Source organism: Xenopus laevis, chromosome 6S, assembly GCF_017654675.1.
Source record: "Xenopus laevis strain J_2021 chromosome 6S, Xenopus_laevis_v10.1, whole genome shotgun sequence".
Lineage (NCBI taxonomy): Eukaryota > Metazoa > Chordata > Amphibia > Anura > Pipidae > Xenopus > Xenopus laevis.
The window spans coordinates 18961953-18984168 of NC_054382.1; the positions used below are offsets into that span (position 1 = coordinate 18961953).

At 41.0% G+C, this 22216-nt stretch overlaps 1 protein-coding gene across 15 annotated transcripts in view; it reads right to left on the bottom strand.

Annotated features, from left to right (window-relative positions):
• The window catches only part of kiaa1217.S (KIAA1217 S homeolog), a 261072-nt gene that overhangs the window by 9286 nt on the left and 229570 nt on the right, over positions 1-22216 (bottom strand). For all 15 annotated transcript variants that reach the window (XM_041567402.1, XM_018269086.2, XM_041567400.1 and 12 more), the window contains 9 exons: positions 20831-20883; positions 18588-18757; positions 16385-16560; positions 6386-6516; positions 6134-6281; positions 4651-5140; positions 3177-3348; positions 2148-2293; positions 914-1054 (listed from right to left, as the gene is read on the bottom strand). In XM_041567402.1, coding sequence (XP_041423336.1) covers positions 914-1054; positions 2148-2293; positions 3177-3348; positions 4651-5140; positions 6134-6281; positions 6386-6516; positions 16385-16560; positions 18588-18757; positions 20831-20883 — 1627 coding nt within the window. The remainder of the gene's footprint in view (positions 1-913; positions 1055-2147; positions 2294-3176; positions 3349-4650; positions 5141-6133; positions 6282-6385; positions 6517-16384; positions 16561-18587; positions 18758-20830; positions 20884-22216) is intronic.

Below are 22216 nucleotides of genomic sequence, written 5' to 3' on the forward strand. Positions count from 1 at the left end.
ATGCATTATGATCCGATCGTTGGGCCCTCGGGTCTACGATTGGATCAGCCCGATATCACCCACCTCAATGCGGGCATATCAGGGAGAGATCCGCTCATTTATTGACATCGCCAACGAGTGGATCTCTACATCTATGGCCACCTTTATATAGATAACCTGGGTGGGAAAGGGAACATTGTAGTGATGTGCTAATACCCGCGCCCGCCCGCACCCACTTCCGGGGGTCCTTTTATAGACCCGCCCCGCCAATGACGTCACAAAAGGGGTGGGGCGAGCTGACGCAACACTATAAAAACGGAAGTCAGATGCCGGCATTTGAAGGTGGTGGGGGAGAGCAGGAGAGCACGCCACCCGCGAGGAGCACTGCAAGGTCGTCCCGAACCCGCCCGATCTGCGGGTAAACCCATGGGTCCCGCGGGTATCGGGTCAGCCAGCACATCACTAGAACACTGCTATCAGTAGCGAAAGACCAAGATAATCTTTGAGATAATGCAATGAAGGGGTTTTCAATGCACCCGTAATCCTAATCATTATCACCATTCCTTTTTATTTTGTTTTTTCCCATAATCATTATCGTCATACTTCAAACTTTAAATGAATATTTATGGACAATAAATATGATTTATAAATAAGGAATTTTACCTTGTCAAATGGGAGCAAATTTTCTTTATCTTAAAAGCCCCACAGTATTTTCAGTATTTTTCTGCAATGGCTCATAGGGCAAAATCAGATCTTTTGCAAACACAAGTTTTGTAGCTTGCGTTGTTTTGTCAAACCCTCAGAGTCAGTCCCATTGTCTGTTATGGCACTTGCCTAAGCATGAGTCAAACAATTTGATTTCTGTACATTTATCTCATCTTTTCTTGCGTCTGGGAATGAACACATTTAAACATTGTTGTCCTGAATTGTTTACCTGAAGTTCAGCCATAATCCTTGCCCCTTCCTCTTCATCATCCTCATCCTTTATGACTGAAGACTTGACTGTAGCCTCCAGTGAATGAAGATCTTCTGTTTCTGCCTTTGCTGGAACCTTAGGAGGGGCTTCCTCGGAATCCTACATTTTGGTTAGAAACATAGAGTAAATCAATAAATTTCCAGGCACTGATTAAATAGAGGTTAGTCAAATCAAAATATGAAGCGTGGACACAGGTAGACCGAACTATGGGCAAGTCATTTTGAAATAAATGCATGTAATTGCTCAGGGTTCTTCTGCTTGGATACAACTATCATAGAGTGGTTTAAGGGGCAGATTTATTAAGAGGGAAATTGTAAATTCTAAATTTTTTTTGGTCAAACTGTGACTTATCCAAACTCGAATCAAATTTGAATTTCGAGATTTCTCAAACCAATACCCAGAGAATAATTCGAATTCAACTATTCGCCACCTTAACCTGCAGAGTTCATGTATAAGTCAATGGGAGAAGTCCAGTTACCACTTTGAAGATGAAGATTAGTAGGGATGCACTGAATCCACTATTTTGGATTCGGCCAAACCCCCGAATCCTTCATGAAAGATTCGGCCGAATAGCAAACCAAATTCAAATCCTAATTTTAAAATAAGGGGTGGGAAGGGGAAAAATTTACTTTCTTGTTTCATGACAAAAAGTCATGTGATTTCCCTCCCAGCCCCTAATTTGCATATGCAAATTTGGATTCAGTTCGGCCGGGAAGAAGGATTTGGCTGAATCCTAATCCTGTTGAAAAAGGCTAAATCCCGGACTGAATCCTGGATTCGGTGCATCCCTAGTTATTAGCCTTCTTGACATTCAAGTTTTTTTTTGGGGAAAAACTCCATTCGAGTTTTTGGGTAGGTAATATTTGTCGAGTTTTAGATATTTCATTTTGTTTCTTAAATAACCTCCCAATCGAATTTCGAATTTATTAGAGTTAAAAAAAACTCACATGAATTCAAAATTGGACCTTTGATAAATGGGCCACTAAGTGAGCTACAAACTCCTTCTGAAGAGCTTACTTCTGTCGTAAGCGGTGGGTTGATCATGATGGTCTGGGAAATGTTAATATAGGGTTCATGGACACACACAACAGAGATAGAACCCTATATCAAGTTGGCACTACCAATTCACATAAGATACATGGTTTATGATGAATAATTTGTATGTGGGCTGCAGGTCTGGAGTCCAGAATACCTTGCTGCTTTCCCTTCTGACCAAGTATGTTGACTCTGCTGTCCGTACACTGTTCAGTCCAGATCCTGGTGGGAACATACGACGAGGAGGTGGTGGAGGGGGAGACTTTATCTTATCGTTATCTTGTTCCGTTTTGGTGTTTACCTCTAAAAAGATGATGAGAGGGAGAGTCAGATTAATGGGACAATGGAGGATGGTTTCAGTAGTATCCAACAAGTCTGTGCATTTAGAGACCATTGCAAGGCGATTTTCATTTGTTTTTCTATGTTTTCTACCTCTGTAACAAGCCATGGGCATGTGCTCTACAGAAATGAGAGTTAAGTTTAACTGGAGTTCATTTAGAATTCCACTGATTCAATTTCATTTGTGTCAGGCGCTGTTTTTAAGCCTTCTGATCCTAACCGTACGTACGGTGGTAATCTTTTCCCCCACAGGCTTCAATCCAACTGGAGACGCATAAAACGTTTTAAATGTTAGTGTACCTTTAGGATATGTGAAATAATATTAGCTTTTCAAGAGCTGCTTCAATTATTTCCTTTTTTCATCCCTCAACGGACTGAAGAAGGTTTAGCCTATCCAAAATCGCTATATAAAATTGCTATATATTCTAATTCTCCAACTTCTATTTGTAGCCTCCCCATACACAAATCTCACCCTCCTCCTCTGCTTACAAATGGTGCATCACCTCTCCCAGATTCTAAAGGTGGCGATAGATATAGAGATCGCCAAACAAGCAGATCTCTCCCCGATATGCTCACATTGAAGTGGGCAATATCAGGCTGATCTGATTGTGGCCCTTAGGGCCCAATGATTTGATCATAAAGCATTCGATACGGGCAGTGAGATTGTGGAACCAGACTCGGTTGTTGGCAGCTTTTATCGGCCTGTGTATGGGAGCCTTAAGAAACACCCCATAGAATGTATCATACCTTGTACAGTAGCACAAGAAACTGACCACCAGCTCTTTCCATTGTAATAATAAACTCTATACTAATTAATATGGCACAGGATCCATATTTGGGCACTTACCTGTTACTTCTAATTTGTCCACAATTTCCACTTTCTGGGGCTGGGCTGGTACCTCTAAACTGGGAATGGCCTTCATGATATTGGCTTGTGCTTCTTCCAGCATCTTCTCAAATTCCTTCCCGTTATAATGATCCAGATTCTGCCTCTTCTCCTCAAACTTTCTCTCCGCTTCCTGCAGAATATACAAATACATATATATATATATCTATCTTATTTCTCAGAATAGAACTACTATCAAATTAACTTGTCTTCTGAGCTGCTGTGTGGAATTAATGGTTTAGCCTTACATCCCAAGAACATGTCCATATTATCCTACAGTATAATGGGTACCTTCCCATTGGTTCATACCATACATAGATGGTATGGGTAGAACTGACCTTATTGAAACATCCGGTCCATATATTCACACATTTCCCCAAGAGAAGTGTATATAAATGGCAGCAGTAACAAAAGAGAAACATGATGTAACAGAAGAGTTGTCAGTTGTAGTGAATATATACAATGCAATGAGACAAAAATATACTGATCTAAGTTGAATTTTGAATTTAAAGGGATTATGTCATGATTTTTATGATGAAGTTTTTATTTCTAAATTACAACAATTCTAGCTGGCGGGAAGGCATTTCGGGGAGATTAGTCGCCCGAAGAAGAGATTTGATGACTGGGGGCAGCTGGGAAACCGACAACATGTCTAGCCCCATGTCAGATTTCAAAATTAAATATAAAAAAATCTGTTTGCTCTTTTCGAGAAACGGATTTCAGATCAAAATCTTTTGACTCCATTTGGCTGCTCAGTAAATTGACATCAGAGTCAGTCTCATGAGTCTGCATTCTCCTTACATGGCTCGCTACTACTGTACTGTCATGGGAAAAAAATGTTTTTTTCAAAATGAATCAGTTAATAGTGCTGCTCCAGCAGAATTCTGCACTGAAATCCAAGAGCAAACAGATTTTTTTTATATTCAATTTTGAAATTTGACATGGTGCTAGACATATTGTCAATTTCCCAGCTGCCCCAAGTCATGTGACTTGTGCTCTGATAAACTTCAGTCACTCTTTACTGCTGTACTGCAAGTTGGAGTGATATCACCCCCCTCCCCCCCCCAGCAGCCAAACAAAAGAACAATGGGAAGGTAACCAGATAGCAGCTCCCTAACACAAGATAACAGCTGCCTGGTAGATCTAAGAACAACACTCAATAGTAAAAACCCATGTCCCACTGAGACTCCTTCAGTAACATTGAGAAGGAAAAACAGCAGCCTGCCAGAAAGCATTTCTCTCCTAAAGTGCAGGCACAAGTCACATGACCAGGGGCAGCTGGGAAATTGACAAAATGTCTAGCCCCATGTCAGATTTCTCTTTTGAGAAATGGATTTCAGTGCAGAATTCTGCTGGAGTAGCACTATTAACTGGTGCGTTTTGAAAAAAACATGTTTCCGATGACAGGATCCCTTTAACGAAAAAGTATTTATACCTCAATGGAGACAGCTCTGTTCCTATAAGTCACTTGATTGATTTCATCAATGAAAAGACTTTGCATGGAAGATCCTTCTTGTCCAGTCGTCTGGGTTGTTGGGTTCCTTCTTGCATTTTCTGGCGTGACACTGGGCGGCACACTGGCAGTTTGAGGACTCACTAATAATTCTGTGGTGTGACTGGTCTGAGTACTGGGGGTAGGAGTGTGGTTCACAAGTGCCGATGAGTGCTGAGACTGCTGCATGAGGACCGGGGAACTTTGGACTTGATGGACTTTGAGGCCGGCAGACAGAGGAACCACTTCTGATTTAACAGATGCCGTTGGTGATTCCACTGCCGGTCCTCCATCAGTTTGTGTTGGCTGAAGATACGTTTGGGATTTCTCCTCATGGACCTGGAGTGAATCAGTCTCAGTCACTCTTTCTGTTACGACAAAATGGCTGGTCTGATTGATGTCAGTGGCTTTGGAGGGTCCGTCGGTGGCGTGTCTATTGGAACACAGAACAGTAGCATTAGACCTGAGCATTATTAAAACTCCCAAGTGCTTGTGGTCATAATTAATTTGTCATAAAGGGCATAATGTTTTCGCAGATGCAGCAACCTATATCATAACATGTTAATATCTTAAAAACTAGAATTTTTTTTTATGTAAATTGCAAAAGTGCTTAGAAGAATTTTCTGAGCAGCGCCATACAATTCATGAAAATATAATTTCAATAAAAGCACAGCACGTAGAATTCACACAACAAATACAATAAATATACACAGTACATGGAGCTCATACAGTACCTATAAGGACAAACAGCTTAAAGGGCATGTAAAGTCTAAACTAGAATAAGGCTAGAAATGCTGTATTTTGTATACTAAATATAAACATGAACTTACTGCACCACAAGCCTAATCAAACAAATGATTTATGTTTTCAAAATTGGCTACAGGGGGTCACCATCTTGTAACTTTGTTAAACATCTTTGCAAGACCAAGACTAAGTGCACATGCTCAGTGTGTCTGGGCTGCTTAGGGATCGTCATAAACAAAGCTGCTTGAGTTCTGCATGGCTGGGAAGTAAGGTGGGGGCTCCCCCTGCTGTTCATAAGTATGATTGTTTCCCTGCTCAGCAGTTAGGGACCATCTGACAATTCCTATTCACAGCAGTAAATGAAGGGAGAATTTCACTGCATACAGTCAGGTTTCTTATAAAAACGGTGCACATTTTTTAATTAAAGTATATTGGAGATCGATTTCTTTTTCATTAAAGAAAGTAAAAATGGGATTTTATTTTTTTTGCCTTTACATGCCCTTTAAGTGCTATGTGGTAAGAAACACAATGAGAAGGAGGTTCCTGCCCCATAGAGCTTACAGTCTAAGCAAAATATTAAATAGGAAGTAAATATATTTTGCCTTAACAAGAAGAATTGTGCAAAGGAATTTCTAGAAATAAAATGATGGAAATGGAGCAAAGCCTCCTTTATTTAAATCACCTTCTTAAGGCAGAAAGGGCATCTGTCATGTTTCGGATTCTTTTCAATAAGCTGTCCAGTTTGTGGGGCTCCTCCTTCAGAAATCTGACGGCCTCCACCTCCACACGCAAGACTGCCCTCATCTTATTCTGGAGGTACGGGAACTCTCCTGCATGGCAAATGACATTGCAATACATGATGCAATTAGTTTGTATGGGTTTGATGGAGTTTTCTTACCAGAGTTTCATTACTTTTTTTTCATGAGATGTTTACCTTTCAAGTTGGAAACAGACTCTCCTATCTGGCGCAGTATGAAAGCCCGATCCTCGACGTCCTTCAGGGTGATCACCCTCTGAGATGTGCTCCGCTCCTTTTTAAGGGATTCTACAAAGTCCTCAAGGTCACTGGAAAGGAACACACACACGAGATGAAGATATAGGTGAGGTTTATCTGTATGGCACTCCTATTGTCCACAAACAATCCAGCAAACAATTCTTTGTGTTACACTACATTACTGGTGTTACCGTATATACTCGAGTGTAAGCCGAGTTTTTCAGCCGCCAAAATATGCTGAAAAACTCTAACTCGGCTTATACTCGGGTCAAGTGCAAAAACTGTCACCGGCGCCTAAGAATAGTCGCCGGTATCCAAGAATAGTCGCCGGCATCCAAGAATAGTCGCCGGCACCTCCAATGGGAGCAGAAACCCTCAATATTTTGATTGAAACTTACCAGAAGCTGCTGCATTTCTCACCCTAGGCTTATACTCGAGTCAATAAGCTTTCCCAGTTTTTGGAGGTAAAATTAGGTACCTCGGCTTATACTCGGGACGGCTTATACTCGAGTATATACGGTACATTCTCTATCTGTGGTTCTCAAATTCCCCCCTGGGGTAGTTGTAGGAGGGGCTCGGTCCCTAAAGGTGGCCATACACGGTCAGATAAAGCTGCCGATATCGGTCGTTTAGACCAATTTGACAGCTTATCTGCCCGTGTATGGGGGGCTTCCAATGGGTCTCCCCGATCGATATCTGGCCACGATATCAATCGGGAAGGTTTGATTTTTACCCGACCAACCGTCTGAGCCCCTTGGCGTATCATAATCCAATCGTTCGACCATACGGCCAAACGTTCGGATTACCCCTGATATAGCCATGCCGTTAGTGGCATGTCGGGGAAAGATCCGTTAGTTTGGCGATGTCGTCAAACGAGCGGATCTTTGAGTCTATAGCCATCTTAAGGGTGAGATTCGGAGTTAACATTGCTTTATACTCCTGCAGTTGAAAATATATTTGCTTCTTAGATATGTATGGAACTATTGATGAATAACTTTCAGAATCTTTTAATATTTATTTATTTATTTATTTTTTGTGCTGGTTTCAGTCAGGTGTACCTGGAAAAAGAAGGCAGACAAGGTGTCAACCATAGTTGTATCAGATTAATTAAATTAGCATGTTAGCCATTAGAGTATTCAAGTCAGGCTTTTTTTCCAGAATTTGTTTTACACCATATTGGCATCTGAGAGCCACCTCCTTAAAGGGAAAGTAAAGTCTAAAATAGAATAAGGCTAGAAATGCTGTATTTTGTATACTAAACATAAACATGAACTTACTGCACCACAAGCCTAATCAAACAAGTAATTTATGCTTTCAAAGTTGGCTACAGGGTGTCACCATCTTGTAACTTTGTTAAACATCTTTGCAAGACTAAGACTGTGCACATGCTCAGTGTGGTCTGGGCTGTTTAGGGATCGTCATAAACAAAGCTACTTGAGTTCTGCATGGCTGGGAAGTAAGGCGGGGGCTCCCCCTGCTGTTCATAAGTATGATTGTTTCCCTGCTCAGCAGTTAGGGACCGTCTGATAATTCCTATCCACAGCAGTAAATGAAGGGAGAATTTCACTACATACAATCAGTTTCTTATAAAAACGGTACACATTTTTAATTAAAGTTTTTTGGAGATAGGTTTCTTTTTCATTAAAGAAAGTAAAAATATTTTTTTTTTGCCTTTACATGCCCTTTAAAGCTGCGCCCTAGACACAGGCCCTTGAGTGCCCATAGTAAAAATATCCCTAACCTTAGCAAACTAATATAATCAAACTAGGGGAAAACCAATGTTAGTGCTTAGTAGAGCTCTGAGAACTGTTACAATAATGTGTTTTAGGCTTTACATTTCCTTTAAAGGAAGGTGAGGATGGATTTTTAACAGTTCTATGTTCTACTGAGATAAATACAATACAGGTACAGGTATAGGATCCATTATCCGGAAACCCATTATGTAGAAAGCTCAGAATTACAGGAAGACCCCTTGGACTCTGATTAATCAAATAATTCAAAATTTTAAAGGAGAAGTAAAGCTAAGGAGGCATTTTATTGCCAACAGATTAGTTGCAATAGTGCAAGCTAGAATGCTATATTTATTCTGTAGAATGTTTTTCAATACCTGAATAAAAAGCTCTAGAAGCTCTCTGTTTGTTTAGGATAGCAGCTGCCATATTAGCTTGGTGTGACATCACTTCCTGCCTGAGTCTCTCCCTGCTCACTTATAGCTCTGGGCTCAGATTACAGCAGAGAAGGGAGAGGGGGGGAAGAGGAGCAAACTGAGCATGCTCAAGCCCTAGCCCTGGAGGTTTAAGCTGAAAACAGAAAGTCTGATACAGAAGCCCATGAGTACACAATAGAAGGAAAGATATTTGGTGTTTATTTTGACAGAGGACTCAGGTCAGCATTACATTGAGGGTTTACTGGTGTATTTATATAGACCTTTCTGATAAAGCTTACTTAGTTTTAACCTTTCCTTCTCCTTTAAAACACATTCCTTTTTTCTGTAATAATAAAACTACTTTGTACTTGATCCCAACTAAGATATAATTAATCCGCATTGGAGGCAAAACCAGCCTATTGGGTTTCTTTAATGTTTAAATGATTTTTAGAGCAGACAAAGTATAGAGATCCAAATTACAGAAAGATCTGTTACCTAGAAACCCCGAGGTTCCAAACATTCTCTATAACAGGTCCCATACTTGTATATTGTGTATCAGTAAATGATCAGCATTGTCTATTTTGCTACTAGTGCTGTAGCTCTGTGTGTCTTCACTCTTACACAAGCTCCATGCTGATGATTTCCAGTGAAAAGGAAATATCCTTAATATATTTGTTTGTAAGCAGCTTCTGGCAAATGGCTGAGCAGCTGTTCATAATGTGTTTTTAACTCCTAAGCACAATAAGCTGTTTCAGCGGCGCTCCCCTAATTACCCGCGCTTTCACTTTCCCTGTTAGGATTGAAATAGTTTCAAACGATGCATCTGAAATGGGAAATATATATATATATATATATATATATATATATATATTTATTGCTGCCTATATTTTAGGACCTGCAGTGGATGAGGATGTGACTTGGTGGAATATAGGGGAGCATTGTGGGTGCAACTGGGTGGGCCACTTATGGTACCAGAAGAGCGACTGAATTTACCAGCAATACCATTGCCAGGAAATATTTCATTCTGCTCCTGGCATAAGGCAGTATTTTTCCAGCTATAAAACACCAACCAAGTGGCAGCCCTAACCTAAGGAAGGAGGGAAATTCTTCCCTTCGTTCAATATTACACATAGGGGCAGATTCAAATTAAATTCAAATATTCAAAAAAAAAAAAAGATTTCGATCAAAACTCAAAAAATTCTAATTTAAAACCACCAACTAGAATTTGAATTAGAATGTGAGATTTATCACGACTTGACCCTGGAAACAGTTCAAATTCAACTATTTGCCACCGAAAACCTTCCGAGTTCATGTAGAAGTCAATGGCAGAGGTCCGCTGAACCATTTGAAGATGTTAATTTAGTGCTTTTGTTCCTAAATGATTAAGTGTTGTGAGAACACGAAACGCGTAAGGCTGTAATCCATACTTTTTAACTCCAACTGTCTGGAGGATCTGCTCTTTGAGTGCCTACACTACAAACAATACAGTTATGTTCCTAAATCAACCTACCCCTATGTCTTGCAGTATGTAGTGCCATTGTCTCTGGTCTTTGGACAGCCGTTTAGAAATATTTTTATAAAATATTAGGGGCACACTGGGTCATTTTCCAGTGGGTACAGAGAAAGAGTGCCATGGTTTGATAGAAGAGAATGTCATAGTAGAGTCCTGCGTGGGTCCAGTTGGGCAGACCTGTGCCTAACCCAGACCAGCTAGGCACGAGCCAAAGCCGGACCCACTGGTCCTCTATAACCCCCACCTTCCTGCTCCCAAAAGCTACCAGCAGTGCCCTACTTTTAGTCCCATCCCTAAACCCGCGAAAACTGGAAGGGACGTCACTCTGGAAGCGGATCAGGTTGGAGGAACCAGTAACATTTAACTGCAGAACAATTAACAGGAGGTGGCGGGAATGTACCCTGCAATCGCCCAAGTACCCAGGCAGGCTACCTGCAGACAGTGGTCTTTCCGCCCAAAACCAGACAACCTTGTGGGCACCCGACACAGGACTCTACAGCATAGCGCTCTATTACCTTGCCGAATCAGTGTTGTGTCCCAGCAACTGGTTTAATACCTGTGATATTTCTATTTCATGAAGACAACCCCCCAGAAAGCACGAGGGACCTAATTTTGGCTTAAGACACAGAGGTTAAGTCCCATGTAACTATAGTTATATAAAGGACTTCCACTGAAAACGTATATAGCAGTTAATCAGCACAGTGCAAACATGGAAACAAATCCTTGGGTCTGGCTGAAGTCCATACTGAATTCTGGATCCTTTACATCCTTCATTAGAAAGATAATGATTTTTCCAGAGCCCAGGCAACGAGAGTGTTATACCAATACAGTTATCTTACATAGCTACAACACAAGGATTCTGTAACACATCCTAAGCATTGCTTCTTGGCCGCCCATGACCTGAGACTGAGGCAGTAAAATCTAAAGCCGCTGGGTGGCAGCCTTGCTCTGCTATTACTCTGTTCCTGCTTGGGTGCTGCTGAGCAGTGTAGAGTAACACCCTGTGTTTTGCTTGTCAACAACATTAAGGAAGACGAGTCCATGTGAATAAATGCTTTATGAAGCTTGTTCAAATATACTCAGTGCAATTTAATCTCGAGGCAAACAGAGTTAATGGAAACATTCTATAGCTGGTAGGCAAACCTGTATCACTGCATTTATAGCAATTATTCCATATTAAGGGCTCACGTATTTACTTAGTTGTATATTCTGATCCGACTACCTGCTGTAAAACTAGGGATGCAAAGAATCCACTATTTTGGCTTCGGCAGAATACCGAAGCGAATTCTAATTTGCATATGCAAATTAGGGGTGGGAAGGGGAAAACTTTTTTTTACATCCTTCGGTTCCCACCCGGGCAGATGCGGCCGAATCCTGCTGAAAAAGGCCGAATCCCGAACCGAATCCTGGATTCGCTGCATCGCTATGTAAAGCCAACTATGTATCATTATAGGGCATCGCTATGTAAAGCCAACTATGTATCATTATAGGGTAGGGACAGTTGGCAGCTGCCAGAAACCATCCAAACTGCTCATCAAAATGAGGGACAATGAGGCACCTCTCCCAGACTACCATAGAGATTACAGAAGAAATCCTTGTACTAAACTGGATTATATACAAGACTCCCCAAGCTCCTGCTGAGAAACCCATCAGTTCTAGGTGGCTTCATCACAACCAGGAGACCAAGCTACAGCACCACATCTTTAGAAATGGTGGGGCCAGGCATCCTTCTCCTTATATGTTACCACTGACCACAGGTTGGGGATATAGGGGTTCATTCACAAGCCCCACATCACAAGCAAAACTCATTGATCAAGCCACTTCTCTCTATACATGTTCCTTGCAACAAACACCTAGTGCCTATGGACCATACGGTACAAAGTATAACATACAGAGGTGTCCACCATTATGTGTAGAGCTAAGGGTATTAGACTCTGTTTGGACTCAATTAAAGTCTGGGGAAGAGACACTTCATTGTCTTGAGAACAACGGTTTCCTAAAACACTACCTTGGCCTAGCGTCCTGCAGCGGGTCGGGTAACTGCAAAAACCTGCGGTACCTTGCGGGTGCGGGTAAAGTAGCGGGTCGGCGGTTCTGCGGGTTTGTGGGCTGGGCCGCGGGTCTTCTCAATATCGATATTTACTTCTTTTTTTGGGTTACGTCTACTTCCGATGACATCATTTCCAGTTTACAATGACAGCACTTCCTGTTTTACTCGTTTTATTCTGATCACGTCTACTTCCGATGATGTCACCTCTGGTTTACAATGACAGCACTTCCTGATTCTTGATGGTCAGCGGGTCCGGGTTGTGGATAAGGTACTTGCGGGTCGGGTAGCGGTTCCAAGCGGGTAAGAATGTGGGTTGTGGGTCCGGGTTGCAGGTACGGGTTGGGTGCGGGTCCCAAAAAATGGACCCACGCAGGCTTGTCCACAGCTTCACTGTGTCATAAACAATCTGTTCTTATGTTCATGCAAGTCTTCATTTTTCCATACAAAATGGATTATATAAGGTAGGAAATCCTGCAAATATTCTGTTGTGGGGCCTAATAACATCTAGTTTGTTTTGTTTTGCTTGTGAACCCAACTGCAGTCATTTCAGTCCTACTGGAACATCAACAAACCCTAAACACCTACTCTACGTGCAACCTCTTCCCTGCCCAAACCATTGGCTGCTTACTCAACTACAGACATTTGCTGTTCTGATTTGAGGGTTTTTATACCAAAGGTAAATACCATAGGCTTTGTTCTAAAGCAAACGAGTTCCTAAATCCTCCCATGCTAATGGAAGCAGAGGCTTCAGACGTAGCAGAGTTTGGAAACAGAATTTCAGATAAAAGGAAACAGCTTTCCTTGGTGTGTAATATTTGGCAGAGCATATGAATATAATTTGCCTCTCTCTTGCCCCCTCCCTATCTCTTTTAGCATTTCATGTGTTGATTTCTAATACTGGCACAGGAAAGGAAGGATAGGGAATGGAACTCAGCACAACCCAGGCATATGGGGGGGGGGTTGATGATTGGCTGCTATGGGATATTGCCCAGGTACAAATTTGTGTATTGCTGGTTGCTCCAAAGTTTGTCTTAATACTCCATGGAGGATTAGCACCACTACCTTGAACCTACACCTGCATTATCTGCTGTTTATTTTGCTGACCATTGACAGTTGGAAAAAATTTAAGTTAGTGAGCAGAGAAGAGTCATCTGATGCTTCTCTGACAACTGTAACTACTCGACAAGTGGGGCTGTTATTTCTAGGGATCCCAGATTCAGCCAAATCCAGGAGCCTGCAGAACAGAATCCGAACCCGATCTAATTGAAAAAAATTGGGGTGCATCATTTGGTACATCTAGGGATGCACTGAATTTCAGATTGGGTTCAGGATTCGGCAAAATTTAAGCTATTCATAGCAAGATTTGCATTTTGTCCGAACTGAGCGAGGTGCGAGCGCACTTGTTTTAGAGAGTGATTTGTGTGCGCATTGGGTGTTGCTGCATTTCTGAAGCTGTGGAAGGGTTCGGATAAGTTTCGGTATTCGCCTTTATCCGTAATCCTGGATTTGGTGATTCAGTTTAACCCTAAAATACAGGGTTCGATGCATGCCTAGATGTTTCAAATTCACTATATTAGCACTGCAAAAACAGCTTATATCTTGAAAACTAGAACAAATTTGATCTAATGGCAGAAATGTTGAGAAGTGCAATCAACACATTTGCATGCATTTCCTTAAATTATTGAAATCTGAAAAAGAATTAGAACATTTTTCAAGACCACAAAGACTTGGTTGACTACTGAACATCTAAGGAGCCAAACATTAAAGAGGATCTAAGAGAATTTTCTGTAGAGAAAATGCATGGCAAGGTCTAAACTGCCCTGTACCTACAGATCAAACAGTGAATGAACTTATAGTGAAACTGTTGCTGGTGAACATTACAGGGATACTGTCATGGGAAATTTTTTTTCCCCAAAACACATCAGTTAACAGTGCTGCTCCAGCAGAAGTCCGCACTGAAATCTGTTTCTTAAAAGAGCAAACAGATTTTTTTATATTTAATTTTGAAATCTGACATTGGGCTAGGCATATTGTCAGTTTCCCGGCTGCCCCCAATCATGTGACTTGTGCTCTGATAAACTTCAGTCACTCTTTACTGCAAGTTGGAGTGATATCACCCCCTCCATTTCCCCTACAGCAGCCTAAAAACAGAACAATGAGAAGCTAACCAGGTAACAGCTCCCTAACACAAGATAACAGCTGCCTGGTAGATCTAAGAACAGCACTCGTAAAATAGTAAAATCCAGGTCCCATGAGACACATTCAGTTACATTGAGTAGGAGAAACAACAGCCTGCCAGAAAGCAGTTCCATCCTAAAGTGCTGGCTCTTTCTGAAAGCACATGACCAGGCAAAATGACCTGAGATGCACCTACACACCAATATTACTAAAAAAAAAAAAAACAATTGCTGGTTCAGGAATAACATTTTATATTGTAGAGTAAATTATCAGTAGTGTAAACAGTGGAAATAAAAAACGACATCATAAAAATCACGACAGAATCCCTTTAAGCATTGGTCACATCATTCTCGTTATATTCGAGAACTTATGTCTAACCTATAAATTCATACAGTGGTAACTCTGTCCCTGTTTTGAACAAAGCACTTAATGAGAATGGAGGAGATACCCTGAAGGATTAAAGAAATGACGATGCTGAAGACAGAAGAGTTGCAGCCCACGCTACAGTTCAATGTGGCCTCAATTAATGTATTCCTGATAACAGACATGCCCCCATGTAGGAAACTGATGATTGATGTGCCTTGGAACTCTACCAGCTGTTCGGCAAAGGAACATCCAGTTGGCCGGAGATGCCTTAACAGCTGGTGAGGTTTCAAAGAAGAAAATTTGTTAGACGGTAAAAAAACTGAAAACACAGCATTTCCACAAAAAAAAAAAGACTTTCTGTCGTGACGTTGGGAACAGACCAACGGCATTATAACAAAGCAACAGGTGTATCCCCAGCACTATTAGTATACAGCAAACACTGGTCCCTTCAGATATTCAGTGGATTCGGTTCATAGGTAACATACTAAAATAAAAATAATAATTCAAAAATGGCAAATAAAAAAAATGAAGACCAACTGTCAACTGTCTCAGAACAGCACAATCTACATCATACTTAAAGTTAATCTAAAGGTGGACAACAAGGGCATGTAAAGTCTAAAATAGAATAAGACTAGAAATGCTGTATTTTGTATACTAAACATAAACATGAACTTACTGCACCACAAGCCTAATCAAACAAATAATTTATGCTTTCAAAGTTGGCTACAGGGGGTCACCATCTTGCAACTTTGTTATACATCTTTGCAAGACTAAGACTGTGCACATGCTCAGTGTGGTCTGGGCTGCTTAGGGATCGTCATAAACAAAGCTGCTTGAGTTCTGCATGGCTGGGAAGTAAGGCGGGGGCTCCCCCTGCTGTTCATAAGTATGATTGTTTCCCTGCTCAGCAGTTAGGGAACGTCTGACAATTCCTATCCACAGCAGTAAATGAAGGGAGAATTTCACTGCATACAGTCAGGTTTCTTATAAAAAATGGTACACATTTTTTAATTAAAGTATATTGGAGATAGGTTTCTTTTTCATTAAAGAAAGTAAAAATGGGATTTTATTTTTTTTGCCTTTACATGCCCTTTAAAATCGGTCTGGGCCGTTGGTGCTAAACTGCACCAGTGCAGCTGACTATTGCAACCAATAGTTGGGTTTATTTTCCAACTGGCAACAGATGGGTCAAAATGAATTCCTGATTGGTCAACTAAACTTGTCCAATTTTAGTGCATGTGTCTGTAATTAAAGGAGTTGTTCACCTTTAAATTAACTGTTAGTACGATGTAGAGAGTGATATTCTGAGTCAATTTGCAATTGGCTTTCATTTTTTATTATTTTTAGTTTTTGAGTTATTTAGCTTTTTATTCAGATGGCTTACTGGTCTTGCAGATTGCTTAGATATATTATAATTTTTATTATGTTATTAGATTTTGGCTATACATATACTATACTATATATATATTTCAGATTGGTTGCAGACGACTAATGAGACAAGTGAGTAGAACTGTTGGGTCATTGGGGAACCATCAAATGTACCCTCATCCATACTATTCTCTTGTATGAACAAATTGTAGCTAATCTACATCATTTTACCTTTTCTTATGGCTAAAAATGACACATTTTGCAACAGTGATAACTTTAAAAGTAAAAAGCAAGTCATTTTTTGTTTCGTGTCCTTACCTCAACTTTGCAACAATTTGTTCCTCGTCGTTGAGGTACTTCTGGCGCTCTTGTTCCACCAAGACGCGTTGTCTCTGCACCGGGTCCTCTGCGCTTCTGACCATCTCATTCACTTTGCTGCTAATTTCCATTTCCGCTTTCTTCATCATCAGCCTCACCGTCTCCTGGTTCTGCAGCTGTTACACAAAAGAAATCAGTGCCCCTTTCTTCTCTCCCTCTCAAGAATCTAAAACAAACCATCCATTTGCTGGCTCATAGATGTAGCTCAAAAGAAATCTCTGAATAAAATATCTTAAGTGTCATTAGACTGCATGACACATTCTTGCATTTCAAGCACAAAACAAAAACTGTGGTACCGTATTAGCCAGTAGCAAAAATAACAAATAAAAAAACAAACAAATACAAAAAGTATTGTAGAAGTGATACCTATATTGGCTAACAATAAAAAAAAAATACATTGCAAGCTTTCGGAGCACCAAGGCCCCTTCGTCAGGCAAAATACAAATGAAAGCTAGAAAGGCAATATGAAGGACACAAACTTGGAGTCTACTCATAACTTGCTTACCCCTATGAATAGCCAGGTAGTCTGGTTTAAACCCTTTCCCGCAAATGTAAAAAAAAAAGGCACTAAGTTTGCATAGGAGCAGTAACCTATAGTAACCAATAAGATGGTTGCTTTTAAACAGGTGACCAGTAAATGTTACCTGCTGATTGGTTGCTAAGGGTTACTGCCCATGGGCAAACTTAGTGCCTTTCATTACATAACCCCCTGAGTATGTTATTTTACTACCGGTAACTTATATTTGATTGGCTGATCTTCTTGAAACTGCCACATCCTGCTGCGACTTGACTGACCCCCCCCCCCATATCTATATCAAACTGAGCATTACATCCTGAGCAAATAAACCTAGAGTGTCTGGCCTTTATCTTCCCCAAGTTCCTCCTGTCCTTCCCACTGTAGATCCTGCTGCACTTTTATCTCGCACAATTCCTGTTATCTTGTTCTTTCCATCAAAGCCGCCAGCAGCGATCAGCAATTCCTTCCATAGATCTCTTCTCTGGAATTACTGCTACATTGAACTCCCATCCATACATATCTGTATCAGACCAGGAAGATTTATATTCCAACTGTTTTTAATATAATTTTCTATTTCCAGGCTGTCAGTCTTATAAGATACTATTGACAAGAGGCATTTTGGATGAAGCACTAAGATTACAGCCAGTGAAATAGAATGTAAAACAAACAAACAGATCATGTGGCAACTATCACAATTGTTTTGCTTTAGAATTTAATGGGAACACTCCTATTTAGCTGAAATACTAGGGCTTCATTGCGCAGCTGAATGGTGCTCCATTGTATCTGTCCTTCTGTTTGTGTCTAGTATATAACTATAGCTGCTGCTCCTGCTCCTAAACTTCTGCTCTAATCAGTAGAATAAGGCAGAATCAGACAGCCCCGCTCCCCACTCTCCTCCAGGAAACTTGGGTGCTCCCCATCAACCCGAACTTTGGCCACAAGTAAGAAGAATGTGATGCAATGTGATGTGCTGGGGGTGGGGTCCCCAGATTTTGTGACTGGAGTGGGGGACCCCGGGGGTGAAAAGCCACAGTGGGCCTCGGACACCCCAGTCCAGTATTGCAAAAGGGGGCTCCAACTGGAGGCCCACAAGTTGGTTGTGGCCCTTCAAGATATTTTTATGGACCCCAGCATGGCAAAGATCCTTGCATGACATCAGTACTAATATCATGAATGTATAACATGAGCTACCCGTGCTGTTCAGCCCAGGCACGGGCAAGGCAGAGCGGCAAAACCTCAATTTACTGAAGCAGGAAGATTCTATTGACTCTCCCCCGCTCAGTTCTATCACTCCTGCTACACTGGACAACAAATTTGAACAGGAAAGTACCAACAGATGCTTCCTGCTTCAGTAAAATTAGCTTTTGCCATTCTGCCTGGCCCTTGTCTGTACTGAACAGCAGGGGGAACCAGGTTACACATTCATTAAGAATTGTAATATAAATGGCAAAAGTGCTCAAAAGAGGACTCTGAGCAATTTTATTAGTATATGTTCAATTCATGGGCCACTGATCTCGAATATAATCTAGCAGAAAATTAAATTTTTCTGAACATGTTCAAAATCAGATGCAACTCAGATATAGAGGATACTTCAGAACGTTTGCCAAACACCCAGAGGTTACTTACCTGCAGTTGCCTCATTTTATGCAGCTGAAGTCGGAGTTCAGCCACATTGCGCCTCATGTCCTGTAGGCTGACGTGCATGTCTTGCGAGCAGGCAGCCGACTGCTGGTTGATAAGAGTTACTGATTCTGAAAGGACTAATGAATTCTTCGCAGCGGCTGCGCCTTGATTTCCTGCAGCAAATGACCAACATGTAATAGTGAGAACTGGAAAGGGGACATGGGTGATGATAACACCAGCCATAGATTTGAGAACAAGTACAAATATTTCATATGAATTATCTAATGGTTATGTATATAAATATAATTTAAACATTCAAACTTCAATCTCTAGGGGATGTGGAAATATATGAAAAAAAACATTGGCAGATCAACAGTGGCAGTTGCTCACAGCACAGATTCCTACAGTACATCAGCTTATTGGAACCTACGGAAACCCATGGGATCTGCTCCTTGCAAAATGTTATAGTTAGTGGTAGTAGCTCTAGGGTGGACATCTCTACCATAGTAGAACCCAGGTATGGGGTCCCTTATACTGAATTATGGGAAAGCCATCTCCCATAGATTCTACTTTTTAGGGCAGAGACACACGCGAAGAATCGGGGTGATTAAGTCGCCCAGTGACAAATCGCCTTTTCTTCTTCCCAAAAAAAGCCTTCCCGCCAGTTATAATCAAAATCGCCGGTGGGATGGCACTTGATGTGCTTTGTTTCCGAAGTCCCCTGAAGTTTCCTCGTGAGGGAACTTCAGAAAACGAAGAGATCCAAGTGACATCTGGCCAGCGATTTAGATTCTACCCGGCGGGAAGGCAATTCGGGGAGATTAGTCGCCCGAAGAAGAGGCGATTTGTTGCGGGGCGACTAAATCTCCCCAAATCTTTGCGTATCTCTGCCCTTAAAATGATTTCCCTTTTCTCTGTAATAATAAAACACTACCTTGTACATGATCCCAACTAAGATAGAATCTTATTATGGGCAAAACAATCCAATTAGTTTTATTTAACCTTTTAATTTTTTTTTAGTTGACAAGGTATGGAGATCCAAATAACGCCAAGACCCCTCATCCAGAAAACCATTCTGGATAACAGGTCCCATATGATGTCCAACCTCTGCAATACAGCTCTACAACCATTTGTGGTCCTGTGTGTGCTGCTTCTGACTTCCTAAACTCAAAATCCCAGGTTATTTTACAACCTAAAGGGCAGAGAGCAAAGTGCAAAAAAATGGCAGATTTTTTTTTTTTGCACTTTACTCTCTACCCCGAAGGTAGAAGAATTGAAGCAGATCTTTGCACTCATGTTAGAGCTTAGAGGGACCTGCATATGCTCCATGAATACAGTGTTACCTGTGTTTGGAAATGATGGGTGGAGGGGTACTGACCATGGTTACTTTTTTTTTAATTTTCTCTGTTTTAAAAGTTTTATTCGGTTTTACAAAAACAAGATATAACATTGGTCCATTGGAGGACTATAACACAAACTTATACAGCTTAGAGAGTTAGGTGTCCTAGAAGAATTTGATGATGGAGAATACACCTAAGCTGTTATTAGAGCTAACATGGTTACTCTTTATAAAGAGCACATACCGAGCCCCTGCGTCACTATTCTAGAACTGCACAAAACCAAAACATCCTTAGTAATGGAGCACATATATGGCCTATCAAGGGCCTAAGAAAAACAGGATAGTACCCTGCCTTACACGTTTTGCTTTATTATTTATTGGCCTATGAATATGTATAGATAGGAATGAAACGCATAAGGCAGAGTACTATAGGGTGTGTACGTATGTACTTTCAGATGAAACCTCAAATCATTTTTTTTTCTATTTTTCTACGAAATTTTTGAGTTACAGGATATTTTTGAAGGTTTGAGTTTTGGAATTGCACAAAGGCTTCTTCCACACACCCATGCTGAAAGCACTGCCAGAACATCCATCACCGAAAGTGTTAAGGGGGAATCTGTCAATGCAATGTGTTTTGCAGGAAAAGCAAAACCTGCCATTGGATTCTGCTGACAGGAAATGTATTTTGGAAGAGACACAAAATATCTGTGGCTGTTTTGTCTGGGCCTCAGCACAAACAATGTGCAGGTCTTATCAGTTCCGTGGATCAGTGAGACCTTCCATTACTACAGCTACAGTCTGTGCTGCTTCTGTGGGTGAGAGGCTCACTGACATCTCCTAAACCCTGATCGAAATGTTCCACTAGCAGAACCTGAAATACTGACCCCGCTGCTAAGAGTTACAGTACCTGGCCGATCTGTGCTTGAAGTGCTGCCATTGGCTGATTTTAAGACTTTGTCGCTGGAAGGAAACCAGATACAATATGATTATTCTGGAATAAAAGTCAATGCATAATTAAAGCAAGTGGCGTGCAGCAGGTATGAGTATTTGTGCTTGAAAATCAGATGGAAAGGAAAGAAGAGGAATCTCATCAAGGCCCCAACACCGTTGAGATTGACACTGAGCGTTGATGAAATATAAATGAACGTAAATAAAATGGGCTTTTCCCTTTAGTTCCACGCATATTCGTAACACATATCTGGTTCTAGTGAATTAATTAGTGGAATAGTGAGACGTTTAACCCTAATTATAGTTGTGCCATTCTGTTTGTCTTTGGGTTGGTTACTTTTTCCCCCATTACAGACAAGACCAGTTTTGTGGGGTTCAGCACTTTTACTGAGCACCCAGCTTCTTCTTAGGTCATCTAGTCAATAGAGGAAATAATGCAGGTAATAGACTGGGTTAATCTCTTGAAGACACAGTGAAAACACATTCTTTCCCACCACCGATGTAATGATATGGCACTTGAGTTGCTAGAACCAATGGCAGCCATCTCCAATAATAGTCTAGTGGCTTCTGAACCGGAGGGCTGTGGAGCAGCAACAGTGGAGGCTCAGCCTGGAAGGCCTAAGCCTACATCTGATGGTCACTTGGGTGAAATCTGTGATGAGTTACTGTCCTATGTAATCTTGGAATCATGAATGACTGATACATTGATATATTCTTATATCTGTTATCTTATTATGGGGTAATAGAGCTCTGACTAAAGGTTGAAGAACCAAGTAGGGGCATGAACTAACAAGTCTGACTACCACTGGTCTATAATAATCACAAACGTTGAGGCACACAAATGACTGCTGGGATAGGGTATAACATTTTCATTCTATCTTCTGTTTTGTCATTCTATCAAATCTCTGCATTACTCTGCTCCTTCTTCTGTCCCTCCAGGTCTCTATACTCAACTTATGGCAACACATTATCTATACAGTTCATCATAAAGGCTGAGTCGTGCATAAAACCAGATATCACTTTTTAGAGGAAGCTTTTTATTAGTCTACTTTTGCTAGAACACACCCTGGCTTATGCACTTGTTCCCCTCCCCTTTATACTCCAAGCTGTCTACTCTCTGTCTACTTGGGGGGGACACACTGCAACTGTATATTAAAACTCTTGGGAAATTGTATTGCTTCCTCTTAATTACCTGTACCCCCTGGTTGTGTATCTGGCTGGAAAATCATTTGTGGTGCTACATAAATACTAATTGCCTATTGCCTCTCATAGATTAAGTCTTAATCATAATAACGTTCCTCTTAAATGCATAGTGTGACATAACAGTGGTGGTGTCTTGAAAACA